Source organism: Callorhinus ursinus, unplaced genomic scaffold, assembly GCF_003265705.2.
Source record: "Callorhinus ursinus isolate GAN/ISIS: 27379988/994484 unplaced genomic scaffold, GSC_fseal_2.0 scaffold2, whole genome shotgun sequence".
NCBI lineage: Eukaryota > Metazoa > Chordata > Mammalia > Carnivora > Otariidae > Callorhinus > Callorhinus ursinus.
The window spans coordinates 108,048,424-108,068,597 of NW_027397064.1; the positions used below are offsets into that span (position 1 = coordinate 108,048,424).

The 20,174-nt window shown below is 47.3% G+C and overlaps 1 protein-coding gene across 5 annotated transcripts in view; it reads left to right on the forward strand.

The window, feature by feature from the left end:
* The window catches only part of MYO7B (myosin VIIB), a 98,140-nt gene that overhangs the window by 60,676 nt on the left and 17,290 nt on the right, over positions 1–20,174 (forward strand). For 4 of the 5 annotated variants that reach the window (XM_073885476.1, XM_073885466.1, XM_073885461.1 and 1 more), the window contains 8 exons: positions 6,595–6,679; positions 8,232–8,450; positions 9,580–9,750; positions 10,558–10,767; positions 10,903–11,070; positions 13,959–14,036; positions 14,191–14,318; positions 19,047–19,173. In XM_073885476.1, coding sequence (XP_073741577.1) covers positions 6,595–6,679; positions 8,232–8,450; positions 9,580–9,750; positions 10,558–10,767; positions 10,903–11,070; positions 13,959–14,036; positions 14,191–14,318; positions 19,047–19,173 — 1,186 coding nt within the window. The remainder of the gene's footprint in view (positions 1–6,594; positions 6,680–8,231; positions 8,451–9,579; positions 9,751–10,557; positions 10,768–10,902; positions 11,071–13,958; positions 14,037–14,190; positions 14,319–19,046; positions 19,174–20,174) is intronic. The other variant, XM_073885480.1, reaches the window with a different exon arrangement.

Here is a 20,174-nt window from a genome sequence, read left to right on the forward strand (position 1 = left end):
ATATAGTATTCTTTTTTTTTTTTTTTCAAATTTTTTTATTGTTATGTTAATCACCATATATTACATCATTAGTTTTTGATGCAGTGTTCCATGATTGATTGTTTGTTCATAACACCAAGTGCTCCATGCAGAACGTGCCCTCTTTAATACCCATCACCAGGCTGACCCATCCCCCCACCCCCCTACCCTCTAGAACCCTCAGTTTGTTTTTCAGAGTCCATCATCTCTCATGGTTCGTCTCCCCCTCTGACATACTCCCCTTTTCTTCCTCTCCTGTTATCTTCTTCTTTTCCTTTTTTCTTAAAATATGTTGCATTATTTGTTTCAGAAGTACAGATCTGTGATTCAACAGTCTTGCACAATTCACAGCGCGCACCGAGGATATAGTATTCTTGGCTGCATATTTTTCTTATTTAATGCTCTGAATATACCATGCCAGTCCTTTCTGGCCTGCCAGGTCTCTGTGGATAGGTCTGTTGCCAGTCTAATGTTTCTACCATTGTAGGTTTCAGATCTCTTCTCCCGAGCTGCTTTCAGGATTTTCTCTTTGTCTCTGAGACTCTTAAGCTTTACTATTAGATGTCGGGGTATTGACCTATTTTTATTGATTTTGAGAGGGGTTCTCTGTGCCTTCTGGATTTTGATGCCTGTTTCCTTCCCCACATTAGGGAAGTTCTCTGCTATAATTTGCTCCAATACGCCTTCTGCCCCTCTCTCTCTGTCTTCTTCTTCTGGGATCCCAATTACTCTAATGTTGTTTCGTCTTATGGTATCACTTATCTCTCGGATTCTGCCCTCGTGATCAAGTAGTTGTTTATCTCTCTTTTTCTCAGCTTCTTTATTTTCCATCATTTGGTCTTCTATATCGCTGATTCTCTCTTCTGCCTCATTTATCCTAGCAGTTAGAGCCTCCATTTTTCATTGCACCTCATTAATAGCCTTTTCATTTCGACTTGGTTAGATTTTAGTTCTTTTATTTCTCAGAAAAGGTTTCTCTAATAACTTCCATGCTTTCTTCAAGCCCAGCTAGTATCTTTTAAAATCATCATTCTAAACTCTAGTTCTGACATTGTACTAATGTCTGTATTGAGTAGGTCCCTGGCAGTCAGTACTGACTCTTGTCCTTTTTGTTGAGGTGATTTTTTCCATCTTGTCATTTTGTCCAGAGGAGAATAGATGAATGAGAGAACAAAATGCTAACAGGGTAACAACATCCCCAGAAAATATACTCTAAACAAATCAGAAAAGACCTGAAACCGGGGGAAAAGAAAGGGAAAGAAAGAAAAAAGAAAAAGAGAAAAAAAAGAAAAAGATAATGATAAAAACAAACAAAAACAGAACCAAACAAACAGAATATGATCAAATATGATCAGGCTGGTGCATAGATCAGTGCCACACACTAGATTTTGGGTGTATTTTGGTCTCAGAAGAAAGTGCCTCCCAAATTTTTAAAGAAAGAATAACTTATATATGTACAAAAATAAGGGTTAATATGATGAAGGGATGGAATATGACTGTAAAGATGAAAATTATAAAAGATTTTATAAAAGGAATTGATAAGATAAGAAGTTGTTTGAAAAAAGAAGAGGATTTTAAAAAAAAGAAAAAAAAAAGGAAAAAAAGGGAGAGAATGTGATCAGGCAGGAGACTAGATATTTAGGGTATATTTTGATCTATTGGAAGAAACTGTATCTCAAAATTTTAAAGCGAGAACAAGTTATATATATATGCCAAAAATAAGGGTAACTACTATGAAGGGATAGAATATGACTCTAAAAATGAAAAATAAAAATGTTTTTTAAAAAAGGGATAAGATGTTGGTTGAAAAAGGGAAAAGAAAAATTAAAAAAAAAGACAGTTAAAAAAAATTTAACTTTGAAAGACTAAAGAATCATGGGAAAAAAGCCATGAATTCTATGTGCAGTATTCCCCTAGCACTGGAGTTCTCCCGTTCTCATTGATTAGTAAACTTGGTCTTGGCTGGCTGTTCGTGCTGATCTTCTGGGGGTGGGGCCTGTTGCCATGGTTCCCAAATGTCTTCGCTGAAGGCGGAATTGCCCCGCCCTTGTCAGTCCAGGCTAAGTAATCTGCTCGGGTTTGCTCTCGGGAGCTTTTGTTCCCTGCAAGCTTTCCGTACAGCTTTGGAGGACGAGAGTGGAAATGGTGGCCTCCCAACCTCTGCCTGGAGGAGCCAAGAAATCGGGGCCCTGCTCCTCAGTGAGCCCCCAGAGAAACGCAGTCAGTCATTCCTGTCTCCCTGGTCTCCCACCGCACTCCGTGCTCACCTGGCCTGTGACTGAGCATTTCTATCTTTGGCACCCGACTCGGTGTGGAGTCTCCAAACCCAGCAGATCCCTGCGGTGCGCTCCTGCACCGCTCCTCCTGGAGGAGGACGGGGAGTCTCCCCGGATCTGCTGCTTGTTGGGTCCCTGCTGGAGGAGCAGTGGCCTGACTGTATCGCCCATCACAGTTTATCGCAACCCCAAGTTGAGAGCCCATGCCTCGGCTCCATCTCTGCAGCCGACTTCCCCGCTCTGATACCTGGGAGCTCTGCCGCACTCAGGCACCCCCGGTCTTTCTGTGACGCCAGGGTCCTGAGACCACACTGTCCCAGTGAGGGTTCCACCCCCCACTTAGCCACTGGAGTGACGTCCCTCAGCGGAGCCGACTTCTAAACGTTCCGATTTTGTGCTCCGCTGCTCTGTCACTTGCCAGAAGCGGTGGATGGAGACCCCCCTTCCCCGCCGTCTATCCTCCCGAATATCGCCTCGGATTCACTTCTCTGCACATCCTACCTTCCAGAAAGTGGTCGCTTTTCTGTTCAGAAAGTCGTTGCTATTCCTTTCTTTGATCTCCTGTTGAGTTTGTAGGTGTTCAGAATGGTTTGATCCCTATCCAGTTGAATTCCTGGGACCAGACAAAATCCAGGTCTCCTACTCCTCTGCCATCTTGCTCCGTCCCACAACAGTCTTGCTTTTAAATCTATTAAGCCAGTCCCTGTTTTTTAGTTGGTGTAGTTATGCTTTTTATGCTTAATGTAATTATTTGTACATTAGACCTTGAGTCTGCCATTTTATTTTTTGTTTTCTGTTCTCTGTTTTTCATTTCTGTTTTCTTTTTCCTGCCTTACTGTGGATTACCTAAACATTTTTTTAAATTCCATTTTCATTTATTTATAGTATTTGAGAGTGTATTTCTTTTTATAGCCTTTTTTAGCTGTTGCTCTACTATTGCATTATATATACACAAATTATGACAGTCTACCTGTGTCATCATTTTACCACTTTGAGAAGCATAGAAACATTATCTCCCTTTATGTCCATTTACCTTCTCCCATTTGTAATATAATTTTCCCAAAATGTTTCTTCTACATAAATTTAGAACAACATTAGTGTTACAAATTTTGCTTCAATCATCAAATATGATTTAGAAAACTCAAGAGGAGAGGAAAGCCTATTGTATTTGCCCATATTGTTGCTTACTATTTCTTTCTTCCTTTCTGACATTCCAAGGTTTCTTTTATCATTTCCTTTCTCTTTAAAGAACTTTCTTTTAGGATAGGTCTATTGGCAATTCTCTTAGTGTTTTTAGTTTTCCTTCATCTGAGAATGTCTTTATTTCCCCTTCATTTCTGAAAGATATTTTCAGTAACATAAAATTCTGGGTTAACAGCTCTTTTCTCTCAATCCTTGGAAAATAATTGTGCCACTTACTTCTGGGCTCCATGGTTTGTAATGAGAAATCTGAATCATTTTCCCCCAAAAGTAATGTTTCTCTCTTGTTACTTTCAAGATTTTTTGCCTTTAGTTTTCAGAAATTTGACCATGATGTATCTTGATGTGGACTTTGTTGAATTTATTCTGTCTGAAGTTTGCTCAGCTTCTTGAATCTGTATGTTTATATCTTTTGCTACATTTACAAGCTTTTCAGCCATTATTTCTTATAATGCTTTTTCAGCCCTGCCTCTTTCTCCTTTCTTCCTAAGACTCCAGTGACCAAAAAAAAAAAAAAAAAATTAGATACAGTCCTACTGGTGCCTGAGGCTCCATTCACTTTATTTTGGTCTCTTTTCTTTCTGTGTTTCAGGTTGGGTAATTTCTACCATTCTATCTTCAAGCTCACCGATTCTTTCCTCTTTTCTGTCTATCTGTTGCTAAACCCATCCACTGAGGGTTTTTTTTTTATTATTATTTCAGTTATTATATTTTTCAGTTCCATTTGGTTCTACTTTATGTCTTTTACTTCTTTACTGAGATTTTGTATTTTCTCATTTGTTTCAAGTGTGTTTATAACTGCTCATTGAAGCATTTTTATAATGGCTAACATTTCTGTCAATGTTGGCATATGTTGCTTGTCTTTTCTCATTCAAGTTAATATTTTCCTGGTTCTTACTTACTATGATAAGAGATTTTAGATTGAAACGTGGACATTTGGTTTATTGTATTATAAGAACTCTGGGTCTTGTTTATTTTTTTTTGCAAAACTGAATTTTAACTTGTTTAAATGTTCTGTTTTAGCTGGCTTCCTCTGATACCACTCTAGCAGGGGGAGGTGGGGGTGCCATCCATTTACTGTCAGATGGGGGGAGAATCCAAGTTCTCCACATGGCTTCTACTGACTCTCAAGGCAGGTAGACGTTCCTTTTTACTGCTGGCTGGGAGTAGGAATTCTAGCTTCCCAGTAGGCCTCCACTGATACCACCCTGGCTGGGAGGGCCATAAGCGCCTTATTACTACCCCAACATGGCCTTTACTGATACCATAGTGGGAGAGGGACATTCTTATCACTGGGGGATGGTGAAAGACCTGCCTCTGCACTAGGTCTCCCTGACACCTCTCCAGCATGGAGAGGAGGAGCACCACATTACTGCCAAATGGTTGTGGAAGTCCAGGATTCCCTAGTGGTCTCCACTGACACTGTGAGGGATGGACTCATTACTACTCATCAAGGATGGCTTCCCACTTAGCCTTCTCTGACACGACCCTTGCAAGGGCAGAAATCTAGGCTCCCCACTTGACACTTTTTGGTGTAAGTGGGGCTAGGACCACAGTTGTTTTGTGTTTTTTCACTGGAGTAGAGTGGTTTTTATTTAAAAGTTTTGTCTTGCTAAGCTGCCCCTTCCCTAAGCCTTTTGGTGGAAAGAGAAGGCTTTCCTTGGGGCTTTTCTGTTCTGTCCCCATTGTCATTTCTGGATTGCTGACTTCTTCAGCTCCTAGTCTGGGGAATATGAGGTAAAAAGAAAACCCAGAGAAGTTACCACTGTGTGTCTCCTTGGATCTGAGATCCATAACTGGCCTGCCTTCTTCTCTCCACATTTCAGTCTTATGTTTGTTTCATATAAATGTACAGGGTTTTTAGTTGTAGTCAGCAAGAGAAATAGGAAAAAGTATATCTACTCCATCTTCCCAGAAGTGATCATCATTGATAATTGATAGTGTTCTTGTTCTTCTGGACAATACAATTAGACTAGAATATTAAAGAAAAGATAAAAAAATAGGGTTTCTCAACTTCAACTGTCATTTTGGATTAGATAAATCTTTGTTGTGAAGGCTGTCCTGGGCATTATGGGATGTTTAGTAGCATTTCTGGCCTCTACTCATGAGATGCCAGTAGCACCCTCCTCCCCCATCCCCCAGTCATAGCAACCCAAAATATCTCTAGACACTGCCAAATATGCCGGGGGGGGGCAAAATCACCCCCATTTGAGAACCACTGGTATAAGTATCAGAAAGGAGACAGATTATCTTTATTTTAGAAAATTATTTACTTCAGCTTCATATTAGAATCATCTGGGGAGATATTTATACTGTGTGTGTGTATATATATACCAAAAAACATAAATAGACTGAGAGAGAGAGAGGGATTCTCCAGACCCATCAGCAAAGATTCTGACTTAATCAGAATGGGTAGGACCTGGACATCAATAAATATTGAACTTCTCCAGATGATTTTTTTAATATGGTTGAGATCTACTGTCCTAAGCCTAAGAAAATATCCTGAAAATTATTAGCAGTGATAAGGAAACTCAGATAAGTGTGAGATAAATGATACATATATATGCACCAAGCTCGCTTCCCCAGAGGTCATGTTTCAGGTTACCCTCTCCATATTCAGCCCACTTTCCACCCTACACAGGGGAGCAGTCTTATGGAGCTGCCAGGCTACCAGGGCCTGGGGGCCTGCCCTCCTGCCCTTGACCTGCCTCCAGAGAGGAGCCCTGGTCCTGGGATTCTGACCTAGTTCCCAGCAGATACCTGGGCTACTGGCCGGAGGATCAGGAAAAGTTTGGCAAGGAGTAAAAAGTTGGAAATGAGTTTTATCCTTTCATAGATCTTTGGAAGGAGTGAGGAAAAATTTCCTGATTGCTCTAAAAACTGGACCATCCTAATTCACAAACTTGAGTAGTTGGCAATAGATTTAAGTTCTTAACATGTGTGTCTTTGGTTTATAAAGGCTTCTGGGAAAGAAATAATGTATGTATTCATTTTCCCCAACATTTCATATCCCTCTTCCCTTCAAATAATTTTCCCCCCAAAGGCTTTGAAATGTCTGAGGTTGTTACACACACATTGGGACTTGCATTTCCCCTTCTAGGAAGGCGTTCCTGAGGCAGAGGCGGGCAGCTGTGACCCTCCAGGCTGGGTGGAGAGGCTACTACAGCAGGCGGAACTTCAAGCAGGTGAGAGAACTCACTAGGGAGGCTGTTTCAGCTGAAAGTTTGTTCATGTGAATATGAGAGCTCAGGCAGGGAGGAGCAGATCACTAACTCATCACAACAGACTTCAAACGACCAGCCCTCAGCCCACCACACACTGTTTAGCATCATCTCGGGTCACACGGTGTGTGGGCTTCAGTGTGTTCTGTTACAGAATTTTGGGCATCTCCAGAGCTAGAATGAGATGGCCTGCTCTGAAATCACATAATGATTGTCTTTTCTCAATTTGCAGCCAACAAAGTAGGTTGATGGATTATTCTCTGTTTCAGGCTCTTCTGATTTTTTTCTTAACCATAGGCACTGCTAATGAGTGTCTGCTCAACAAAAACCCCAGAGCAACCTTAACCACACTCTATTGGGCCTCACTTGACCACTTGCCTTTGTCACTGATGTGACTGTGGTTGGGACATGCAGTGGTCACATCAGCAAACCAAGGCCAGAAAACCAGGCTCAAGAAACCAGGCCCAGATAAGCTATGAGAGGCTACAGTTCTCTGAAGGAGAGTGAAGACCCCTGGTTACTGGGCTATGGGATGATGCGTTGGGGCCCAGAGAAATACCAAGAGGAGCCTTTGAGGGTCTGGACAGGAGAGACTGAAGGGCAGGGAACAGGGGAGCAGCAACAACATGCACATCCTTTCATTTTGAAATTTGACCCCAGGCCTGTCCATGTACTGTGCTCACAAGGATGTAATAGCCGCTGACATGGATGGAAATCCTACTTAGAATCATTGCTTTGCATGCATTGTTTTATTTATTGTTAAACCAACCCCATGTGTTAATAAGCTGAGGCACAGAGAGATTAAATAATTTTCCCAGGAGCACACAGCTAGTAATCAGTAGAGCTGGGATTTGGATGCAGGTCTGTATAACCCCAAGCTTATAGGATGAAGCATGACCCCACACCCCCAGCACCCAATGGGTTGGTCTTTGAGAAGCCAACAAGACTCGTCCAGGGGCTCAGGGATTGCTGTGCACCAAAGCATGTTTGCAGCATAGAAACACCATAGAAGTGGGTGTTTATCAATTTATTATTTCCTCTTTATTTTAAAGATCCCAGAGATTAGCTTAATGAAGCCAGCCATAGACCTCCACACAGGTGCGCTAGCTTCTGACAATTTGGCTGGACTTAGCTTTAGGTGTGATAAGCAAGGCCCCTGGAATCCCATCACCCATGTGACATCCAAACCAATTCTCTGATCACTGGCCACCAGGAGAGTACTTTATTGTCTATGCTATTTAACAATACTTATTTAGCACTTATTTGCATGCCAAGGACTGTTCTAAGTGCTTGGCAAGTAATAACTCACTTAATATGCTCATGCTTGTAGGTGCATAAAATTTTAGCACTAGTCCTTTGCCAAGAAGCAGGTAACTGTGAAGCTAATTTGTGAGGTCTCCTGGGATGTATGACTTGCCTCTCTTTCTCTCTGTCCCTTTGGGAAGGCCTTCTCCATGCTCTTTGCCCTGCTGGGCCCAGGCCTCCTTTTGAGCCTCTGTCCCTCTTGCCTCCACAGATCCTCCTGGGTTTTGAGCGCCTGCAGGCCATTGCCCGGAGCCAGCTGCTGGCAAAGCAGTACCAGACCATGCGGCAGAGGATGGTCCAGCTGCAGGCACTATGCAGGGGCTACCTTGTGCGCCAGCAAGTCCAGGCCAAGAGGAGGGCAGTGGTGGTCATACAGGCGCATGCCAGGGGCATGGCTGCCCGGCGGAACTTCCGGCAGCAGAAAGCCAATGTAGGTGGTCAGTGCCCTCTTAGGCCGGTGAGGGCTGACTGGGGCCCATAGCGGGAAGGCAGTCAGGAGGGATGAGCAGCATCATAGAGCTCTCACCAGACACTCCTATCTCCTCCATGTCCGAAGTTATTACTGCAGCAGGTCCTCACACCATCTGGGACATCTAGGTCACCCCCAGGAGCATGCAGGATGTGGCATAGAAGAGGCATCATGTCAGCAGGATGGTCTTATACCTGGAACCTGGAAACTGAACCCCTTGATCCCTTCCTTTTAGCCTTGGGGACAGTTTCTCAGCAGGACTGGTCCCTCCCTGAACGACATAGGAAACCAGGGCCAGATGAGCTATGGGAGACCACAGCTCCACGGAGGAGGGCAAAGGCCCCTGGGTGACTGGGCCGTGGCATGACACTTCTGGGGTAGAGAAATTCCAAGAGGAGTCTTTGAGTGTCTGGGCAGGAGAGGCTGACGGGCAGGGAGCAGGGAAGTGGCGCAAGGTGCACATCCCTGCATTTTGAAATTTCACCCTTGTGATTCCCTTTCCTCTAGCGAGTACCCGAGAGTCAATTTCTTTCCTCAGGACTGGCTCATTTGGAAACTGATAAGGAAAAGGCTAGGATGAAGTCTACGGCTGCTCTAGGGTTGGAAGTTGGGTCTGCTGAGCACATTACTAGTGCAGTGGCCAGGACAAGTAAGACATCAGACCCTCAGACATGCCCACAGCAGACCCTCAGACACGTCCACAGCAGGCTTCTGCTCCCAGTTAGCCCCAGACAGACCACAAATCAGCCTCACCCGTGTGCTGGTTAGTACAGGCCCGGGGATCTGTCCTGGTGGAGCCTTGGTGCACTTTGAGTGAAGGGACCAGGTGGGCAGCTAGGTTCTGGGGGCCCTTGGGGTTTGAGGCAGTAGCTTAGGGACCATGTCAGGCAGCCTTCCTTCTCTGGACTTCTGATTCTCCATGGGAAATGAAAAGCCCAGGGTGGTTGATCTCTAGTCATGCTAGCTATTAAATTCTAGGATTTTAGAGGAAAACTTATTGATTTGAACAAATGACATCAGGAGGAGGTTCAGTGAAATGCTTGCCTCGGCCGGGCCTGTGGTAACCTTGCTCCTTGGGGTGTATGCGCAGGGGCCTCTGGTCATCCCAGCTGAAGAGCAGAAGAGCCAAAGTGCTCTCCCCACCAGGAAGCGGCAGTCCATCTACGACACCATCACGGACACGGAGATGGTGGAGCAAGTGTTCGGTTTCCTCCCTTCCATGATCGGTGGGCAGGAGGGCCAGGCCCCACAGCACTTTGAGGTAAGATGGGCCCTGTCATTCAGGGGTCCGGCCTGGCAGGGGATGGGAGGACACCGCTCAGTCCCTGACTGCAGTCAGCCTCCAGGCTCACTGAGAAGCTAAGGCTCAGCTGGGGGGTTAGGGGAGCTGACAGAAGAGGTGGTGAAGTGTGTTCTGTGGTCCTGGGTGAGCAAGCAAAGAAAAGGGGAGTATGAGTTTCTGTGGCCAGACCCTTTCAAGTTAAGCAGGTTTCTTATCTAGGAGACTTCCTAGAACCTTTAACGTGCAAATGCTGTGGGGCTTTCAACCAGGCAGCATTTCCCATGGTGTCTTTGACCCCCTCTCACAGAGCACCCTGCCGCAGCTGCTCTGCAGAATGTGATGTGGGGGCTGATGAACGCTGAAAGCTAAGGGGCACTGGCAGCGGGGTCTGACGGAAGGAGCGGGGGCAGGAGGGGAAGGGAGGGCCGGAGTGGAGCAGGTCCCCCAGGCTCTCACCACACTCAGGTCTGGGCCCTGAGACCCAGTGACCGAGGCACCCCCACGCCCAGGTGTTCATGCCTTTCCCCTAAGCATGTACACACACACACACACACACACACACACCAGGCTGTGCAGTCGGGGCAGCTGAGACCACTTGCAGGCGTCCACTGACCCAGTGAGGTGGTGGAAGAGGTCTCAGACACAAGGGGGCGTGGTTCATGCCGGACCCAGCAGATAATCAGACAGACCTGTCTTGGGGCTCCCTGGCCCCCAGAGAAGCACACCCTGCCGGCTAGCATCTGAAGGGACAGCTGACCCCTGACCCTCCCTCTCACTGGCACATAGGACCTGGAAGCAGGGACCCAGAAGCTGCCCGAGGTTGACCTGGACACCGTTCCCATGGTAGAGGAGTCTGAGGACGACACGGACGGCCTGGCCGAATACACCTTCCCCAAGTTTGCTGCAACCTACTTCCAAAAATCAGCCAGCCACACGCACACCCGGCAACCCCTGCGATACCCGCTGCTCTACCATGAGGATGATGCCGACTGCTCGGTACCCAGGGGTTTTCTGGTTTCTAGTGGCTCAGGACTCCCCCTGGTTCAGAGGGAATGAGGAAGAGAAGGGATCGCTGTGGGCCCCGGACTGCTAGCTGCGTTCCAGCTGAGCCCTCTGTCTCCATTTCCCCAGGCCGCCCTGGCCGTGTGGAGCATCATCCTGAGGTTCATGGGTGACCTTCCAGAGCCAGTGCTTTTTGCCAGGAATGGCCTGCATGGCGGCTCAGTGATGCGGCAGATCCATGACACCCTGGGCAGAAAGAACAGCACCCAGTCTCCACAGCACTGTGGGTCTACACAGGTGCGTGGTGTGAAGGGGCCGGGGCAGGGCAGGGCCCGGGTGTCGTGCAGGCCAAGGCCCCTTGGAAGCTGGACCTGAAGTGGGCAAGACATGGAGTGAGCGTCAGCCACTAAACCTGACTCGCGCTCAGGAACTCATGAGTCAGGCATGATGCCCAGGAGTTTTTGAGTGATACAGTCAGAATCAAAAAGGGCCTTCCCGGCTCTGGGTTGTAGGTTTGACTTGAACAGAATTCAAACGCACAGAACAGTGATAACAACCGGTGTTGTTACTGATAGACGGCATGCTGTGTGCCAATTCCCTCTTCAGTTAATCCCCAGGGGAGCCAACCCTATGAAGTAGGGATTAGTAAGTTTATTACAGCGAAAGAAACTGAGAAGTGAAGTGACTTGTCCCCAGATCACAGTGAGTGAGTGTGACAGAACTGGGCTTTGAATCCATTCTAGTGAATTCAAAGACCCAGTTCTTGGCCTGTGGTCTATCCTGCCCTCTGATGGAAGGTTCATTCACATCCACTTTTGGTCAGAAGTCCTTCCCAAGGCCTCAATTTCATGATGTCATCTTAATGGAACTCACTAAGAATAGTTCAAAGGAATTACACAGCAGTGACAGCACTGGGACCTGCCAGCAGCAGGACCCCAGGACGGCCTATAATTCTGACACCAGTTCCAATGTGTGGGGGTTTTCCCCACACCAAGCAGTTCTCCAACACCAGCTGGGTGTGCCACAATTCCACTCAACTGGGACACTATCGACCTGGAGGCAGTGTCCGATCCTAGACTGAGGGTTCAGTCCTACAAGACGACCCCCCACTTCAGATACCAGTCGCAAGTCCAGGTTGCCACCTGTGCTTCTGACCCACAGGCTACAAATCAGGGGTTCCCTTGACGCCCTCCTTGGGTTTGATTAATTTGCTAGAGCAACTCACAGAATTCAGGGAAATACTTTAATTACTAGATTACCAGTTTATTATAAAAGGATTATAACCCAAGAACAGCCAGATGGAAGAGATACATAGAGCAAGGTTTGGGGAAAGGAAGGTGGCGCTTGCATGCCTTCCTCCAGTGTGCCACTCTTGCAAAATTTCCATGCGTTCACCAACCCGAAGCTCTCTGAACTCCATCCTTTTGGGTTTTTAGGGAGGCTTCATTACGTAGGCAGGAAGAATAAATCATTGGCCCTTGGTGATCAATCTCTAGCCCCTCTCCATTCCCCAGAGGTGGAGGTGGGAGGGAGGGGCCTGGAGGTTCCAATCCCAGTCACAGGGTTGGTTCCGCTGACAACCAGCCCCCATCCTTAGGTGTTTCTCAAAGTTGCCTCCTTTGCAGGAAATTCCAAGGGTTTCAGGAACTCTGTGCCGGGAATGGGGATGAAGACCAAATATTTATTTCTTACTATAAATCACAATATCACAGCACCCCATACATCCAGTGTCTGCGACTCCGCTCGGACACCTGCAGGGTCCTGTGTGCAGACTAACTGCATAGAAATCTAAGGAAGTCTGCAGCTTGAGATCACATGGCCAGACTTGGTCCAGGAGTTACATGGGAAGTTGCCCAAGTTAAGCCCTGAGCCCGGATCTCTAGAAGCATTGGCTTTGCAGAACATATTCGTTATCTATTGCTAGGTAACAAATTACTTGCCCCCCCCCCCAAATTTAACAGCTTGAAACAGTACACATGTATTCTTTCACACAGTTTCTGAGGGTGAAGAGCGGCTTAGCTGGTTGTCTTGGCTCAGGGTCTGTCCTAAGATCTCAGTCAGACCACGGACAGGGCTGTTATCTCTCCAGGCTGGACCAGAGCTCCAGTACTTACTTCCAAGATGGCTCCCTAACATAGCTGCTGGCAGGAGGCCTCGGGTCTTGCCTCTCCACAAGGCTGCCCCAGCGTTCTCACAGTTGGACTTCCCCAGACTAAGTGAACTAAGAGAGGAAGCTGCAATGCCTAGTCTCATAAGTCACATACTGTGGTGGGTAGAAATGCCAGAGGACGCGGATCACTGGGGGCCACTCAGGACCCTGGGTGGTGGTCCAGCCACTCTGCACCTCTGGAGGGTGAGCACAGGGAGAAGCAGGACTGGCCTCCCAGAAGTCACATCTCAAGTTTTTCTTCCTACGCACGTTTATTAAGCACCTGCTGTGTGCCTCCCACAGGAGCAGTGAGCAGAGCCAGCCTTGCCCACCCTCACCTGCCAGCTAGGGTATTTTGCAATCCATCCCTGTGTGGCAAACCAGTTCTACCCCAAACCCCAACCCCACTGATTCCAACCCAAGCCCAGTCCCACACTGAGCTCTAATTTTGGCAGCAACTTCTCATGATGCCCTCAGGACAAGGCGGGACTCCTGCCTCAGGAGACCAGCAGATCCTAATAGCTGGGGACAAGCCCCACCACCCCACCCAGCGCAGGCCTTGAAGCTTAGATTCTTCTGATCCTCTGGCAGAGCTCTGAGCTCCCACCTTACAGGGGGCAGACGGTATTCCAAATCATTCATGAAATTTTCACTGACCATGACCGTGGCCCAGGGCTGTCCTGGGCACCTGGGCTCAGACCTGACCCTACCTTGGAGGGCTTTACTGACAAGAGGTAAGGTTTTGGAATCAGAATGGTTCTGAGCCCTCCCCGAGAGCCAGTTACGTGAGTAGTTTGAGGAAATCTCTCACCTCCCCTTGCCTCTGTTTCCTGACCCAGAAGGGAAGAGGAGGATGCGCATCTCTAAGTGTTGCAAAGCTCAGCCAAGATGCAGGGCTGCACACAGCTTGGTAAATTGGGCCAGGAAATGGCTGGGAGAGGTGGACAGTAGCCCTGTGTAGGTGACTGTGGGGTCAGCGGCATCATCAAAGTGCTGTCCTGGCACAACTTCCCTCAGAAACTGTCTCCATCTGCAGAGGCCCAGCCGCATGGACAGAGGGAGCAAGGACATCTCCTCCATGAAGCTAAAACGGTCCTCCAGGATCACAGGCCAGGTGAGCCCAGGGTAAGGGGGCTTTAGTCTGCTTCCAGCCCTGCTGTTGGCCTGCCACAGGATCCCAAGCTTTTGCTTCCTTCCTTGCGCCTGGTTTCCTCCTTTGCAAATGGGGAGCATCACAGCTCTCCTGACCGCCTCCTTTGGGTTTCAAGGTAACCAGCCAGCTGAATATTGGAGAGGAAGCATTTGAGCCTGATGGCCCCATCTCAGACCGACCCATGTCCAACCTGGAGAAGGTGCACTTCATTGTGGGCTATGCTATCCTGCGGCCTAACCTCAGGTCAGTCCCCATTCCCACCTCACCCCCATCTAGAACATCAGAACCCCTCACTGGCTCTCAGTCCATGGCCACAGCCTCCTCCTCTGTCTGCCCCCTAAGACAGCCTGTGCTCTCCCTGCTCCCTGTCCTGGGGCCTACAGCCTAGGTCTGTACAGTAGATATCATAACCATTAAGAGTTCTTCACTTGCTCTGTGTTAAAACCCATGGGTAAAGGGAGTTTTAGGAAAACAGGTTTATCATGGGGTAGTGATTCATTTTATAATAGGCTTTTATGCAGGGCCCTGTAAATGAGTAAATTCCTCATTTATATTATATATGTATTCCTCTACAGGAATTGTTTTTTCATATAAATTTTAAGAAATATGTATACTGCTTTGAAAAACAGACTACTATATTTTAGGGGTTTAAATATTTTGGGTTATTATTTTTTAACCAAATTTGGGAAATTTTGGCCATTAGTTTTTCAGATACTTTTTTCTATTTTATTCTCTCTCTCTCTTTTCTTTTGAACTTCTAATTAAACATATGTAAGAGTCTTCGATATCATCCCTTAGGTCCCTAAGGGTCTGTTCCTCTTTCTTTTCTTTCCTCTCTGTTCTTTAAATTGGATAATTTCTATTGATCTATCTTCAGATTAACTGGTATTTCTCTTAACTACCCTAGTCTGCTGTTATACCCAGGTAACAATTTTTTTTAAATTTCAGATGTTATATTTTTTAGTTCTAGAGTTTGCACTTGGTTCTTTTTATAGTTTCTATTTCTCTGCCAAGATTTCCTGTTCACTCATTCACTATGAGCATAGTGTCCTTTGTGTCCTTGAGCAGTGATGATAGTTTTAAAACCTTTTCTGCTAAATCCAATATCTAAGTCATCTTGGGGTCAGTTCCCATTGACTGCCTTTCCTCTTGAGAATGGTCATGTTTTCCTGTTTCTTCACACATATAGTACTGGACTGTTATTCCCTCATAATTATATTACTTTTGGGTTATATTCGAGACACTGAGGATGATATGTTTAGAGACTCTGGAATCTGTTATATTCTTTCGAAGAGTGTTGACTTTTGTTTTGTCAGGCAGTTACCTTGGCTGGATTCAAAGTTTGTCTCCCTGTAGTGAGCAGCAGATGGAATCCATGGTCAGTTATTTTCGCCTTTGCTGGGATTCCTGGAGTCTGCCCCACACATGTGTAGATCAGGGGCCAGCCAGAGATTTAGGAAGATTTTATATGCAAAATTGAGAACTCTTCTTTTCTGGTTCTCTTCATTCCAGGATTTCCCTTCTCACTTTCAACTGCTGGATTTGGGCATCCCAAACTCTGTCCTCTGGTTGTTCAAGCCAATAAGGCTGTAGGGTTTCTACCCCAGTTTTAACTGCCTGTGTGACACCAACCTGGCAACTCTTCTAACTTAGTTCTATTGGTAGTTCTCTCATGTTAATCCTTACTGGCCACCATATCCTCCAAGATGGCAGGCATGTGTAGACTATCGAAATGAGATGCACTGTGGGTTCTTCAGATACCTCTAAAGGCACTTACACACTGTGCTGTCCTCTAGCTGGGGCTGACAGTTTCAGTGATCCACTGAGACTTGCTCTCAAATCTAGCCCCTAATTGAACATACCACAGCCTCTTAGTGCTGGGCTCTTCTGGAATGATGGGCTGCCTGCTTGTGTGGGATCCCATCAAGATGCCTGAGTCCCAGCTTCTTCTGTGGCATCCTCCTAGTCAACAGAAAGCCCTTCCATGCTTGCCGCACCAAGCGTAACTCCCGGTTCCTGCTGTTCTCTCTCCCATCAGGGGTAGCTTAGAATTCTCCAGGGGGAATCAGATGCTAGTCTCTTGTTCATAGAGGCCCCTAACCTGTGTCTCTGGGGCATACATAAGTCAAGTACTCTTAAGAACTCTGTCATCGTGCCCCATACCAGTACCCTGGAGTAGACCAATGGGCTTCTGGGGTTCAGCATGCCTCAGATAGGGAGTGAGATGGATCTCTCTCTGGCAGACAGCCCCATTTCTATTAACAGTTTTCCTGCAGTCCCCCCAGCTCTGCATCACTTGGAGGGAATAGAGATGGGCCAAAGATCTCTCTACTTCCATGAAGTCCCTTCCAGGAATCGCCTTTCAAATTTTTCATCTTCTCTTATGCAGGAGATGTCAGTAGCTAGACTGGTTCTGCCATCTTTGATAAATTCTACAAGAATGTATCTCTTGGGTGCCTGGGTGGCTCAGTTGGTTAAGCGACTGCCTTCGGCTCAGGTCATGATCCTGGAGTCCCGGGATCGAGTCCCGCATCGGGCTCCCTGCTCAGCAGGGAGTCTGCCTCTCTGTCTGACCTTCTTCCCTCTCACGCTCTCTCTCTACCATTCTCTCTCTCAATAAATAAATAAAAATCTTTAAAAAAAAAAAAAGAATGTATCTCTTTAGAGAGTTGAGCATTATCTTCTATTTGTCCTTGGCTCTGGGGTCTTAATCAGATTCCAAGACAAAGCAAATGCCCACTCCACATCCAGCCACCCATTCAATAAATGGTGTTTTTTTTTTCAAGTTTTTATTTAAATTCCAGTTAGTTAACATACAGTGTAATATTAATTTCAGGTGTAGAGTTAGCAATTCATCATGTATGTACAACACCCGGTGCTCATCACAACAACTACGCTCTTTAATACCTATCACCCATCTCGCCCATCCTCCCACCCGCCTCTCTTCTAGCAACATTCCATTTGTTCTCTATAGTTAGGAGTCTGTTTTCTGTTTTGCCTTTCTTTTTCTTCCCTCTCTGTTCATCTGTTTTGTTTCTTAAATTCCACATATGAATAAAATTATATGGTATTTGTCTTTGACTAACTTATTTTGCTTAGCATAGTACTCTCTAGCTCCATTCATGTTGTTGCAAATGGCAATAAGCATTTATTAAGTACCCGCTCAGGGCCCAGCCTTAGCCTGAGGGTTGGGGATGCAGGGAAGAGGGCAACAGGTCTCTGTCCTCTGGGAGCTCATTCTTTAGTGGGGAGCATGGGAGAAGCCAGATACCCACAATAACTGCTTATGCTAAGATGGGGGTCCAGTGAGAGAACGAAGGACTAGTCATAATGCCCTCCTAGGCCGGGTGGTGTGGGAAAGATGAAGAAGGGTGTTCACCAGACAGTGGGAGAAGGTGAACAGGGTCACAGAATCCTGAAACAGCCTGAGGGTCTGGAATTCCAAGTGATCTGTCACTGCTAGGGCATGGAGTTTGAATTCAATTCTAGGAGCAGTAAGGAAAAGTTTTAAGAAAGAGAAGACCAGGGTGCCTGGGTGGCTCAGTTGGTTAAGCGACTGCCTTTGGCTCAGGTCATGATCCCAGGGTCCTGGGATTGAGACCCACATTGAGCTCCATGCTCGGCAGGGGGCCTGCTTCTCCCTATCCCTCTGCAGCTTCCACTGCTTGTGCTCTCCTGCTCTCTCTCTCTCTCTCTCTCTCTCTCTCTCTCTCTCTCTCTCGCTGTGTCAAATAAATAAATAAATAAAATCTTTAAAAAAAGAAAGGGAAGGGAAGGGAATACCACGATTATATTTGAATTCCAGAAAGGTCTCCCTGGCAGTGACATGGAGGGATAGAGCCAGGGGGTGGGAGGCCAGGAGAGGGCTGCTACAGAGGTCCCAAGAAAGCTGATGAGGAATGGCCCAGAGAGCGGGAGCAGAGAAAGGGGGACAGAGAAAATATCCAGGAGATGGATGGTAGGTGGCTGGCTGATGGGAGGAGTCATGAGGGCTTCCAGACTTCCAATTTGAGTGAGATGGTTGATGGTGGTACCTGTGGAGACTGCCAAAAGAGGAAGTGGCTAGAGCTGAATGTATTGGCCCATGAAAGCGGATGGTAAACATCTCTTCCCAGCTCTGTGTTCAGTGACATTGTGTTAGTAGCTTGAAATTGGCATTGGTGGGAATATTTACACCATAGAAATTGGCAAATGCAACAAATCAGAGCTTTTTCCCTAGGAGAGTTGGCGGTTAAACACTTAGAATCATCACCACTGAGTAATTAGGAGAAAGATGCTGGCCTCTGGATATGTTGAGTTTGGAGTGGCTAATAGGACCCCTGTATAAGATGATAGAGGCTTGGGTCAGCAGGAGGGACCCAGGAGAGCCCCCTCCCCAAGAGAAGGCAGAGAAGAGAGGCTCATGAGCCTGTAGGAACGGGAACTGGTCAGGAGGGGAGGAGTCGAGGGATTCTCCATGGGATCTCCGTCCCTCTCTGTAGTTGGAGGGATGGCTGCGTTGGGGGCTGGGCTTCAAGGTGAGGGAGAAGGTTGGAGATGACAGTGAAGTTGAGGAAAGGAGCAGATTGGGTTGGGTGGGGCCACTGGGGGCAGGGCCTGACTGGAGACCCCTGGGCACTCCCTGCAGCCGCACCCCTCAGCTGGAGGGCCAGGGTGTTGTGAACAGAGTGGGTGAAGGAGGGAGCAAAGGCCCAAGGGATGAGGTAGAAAACGAGGTCCAATGAGAGTGGGTGCATAGAGCCCTGGAAAAATACTGGAGGTGGCACAGTCCTGGGAGATGACAGGGTCCAGGGTGGGCCAGGGATGTTGCAGGGGAGCCCAGCAAAGGCAGTTGGAGTTGAGGAGACTGGAGGTCACCATGTGTACATGACCCCACCCAGGGGCACAGAAGGAGCTGTGTGCCCAGGCACCTCTGTCTCCTCACCTGGAGCCAGCCCCCAGCCTGGCCTCCCAGCAGTGTGTGTCTTTCAGGGACGAGATTTACTGCCAGATCTGCAAGCAGCTGTCAGAGAACTTCAAAGCAAGCAGCTTGGCCCGGGGCTGGATCCTGCTCAGCCTTTGCCTGGGCTGCTTCCCACCCTCCGAGAGGTTCATGAAGGTGGGGAGGACCCAGGGCAGGGGCTGAAGGGGGGTGGGTTACAGCAAGCATGGCTTGGCTCTGGGCTCTCGAGCAGGTCCAGAAATCCCAGCCTTGCTCCTGCAAGCCAGGGTGGGCAGCTGTGCCTTCTGGGCCTCAGTTTCCCCATCTTTAAATGAAGACTCTGGACCTGGCTCCTTCCTGCCCCTATTCAGGTCTGGGCTCAGGCACCAAGACAGCTATTCTGAGGAGACAGTGAGGTGGTCAGTGAAATGTGCATTGAAAAGACAGAAGTGTCCCAGGAGTGGGCACCGACTGGGGACTGGCTACCGCGTCTCCATCTAGTCCTCAGAACTAAACCTGGAGGCGGGGTGTTGACAGGCGCTCCCGAGTGCTCAAAGCCCCAGGCCTCGCTGTTTAACAGAGCTTTGGTTCTGACTGTAAGAGTAATGTGTGGGAAATGCAGCCAGTCTAAAAAGAAAATAAAAGCCATCCCCACACCCAGAGGGACCTTCTGTTGTTCCCTGCATTTTGTGGTGTTACAGTCGTACTTGTGATCAGACAAGAGACAATCTCACTTCCTCTCGTGTCCCTTCAGGGACAGCAGGAGGCGTGGTCATGGGGCCATCTGCCCTGGGCACCCGGGCCACTCTAGACACCAGCAAACTCTTCCAGGCTGCATCTCCTCACAAAATCTCTCTGTGAGGCAAAAAGATTTTCAACAGATTTTGTCAGACATGTTTTAAATATTGACTCTCCTGCATTTTTCACCTACCTCCGTAAGTGTCTTCTTGTGGGGTAAACTTTTCCCAAATGCCATCTACATATAGCTATCCCAGGGAGTATTTAACTTGCTGATGGACATTTAGGGCCCATCTTCCCATTGCTCACCACCATACACACCATATATAGAGACAGGTCTGAATTATTGGGTATAAAAAGTGCACATTTTTCAACTATGCACTACTTAAAACATAGTGACGAATTGGTCCTCAGAAATGCTGTGCCGATTTATATTCCTT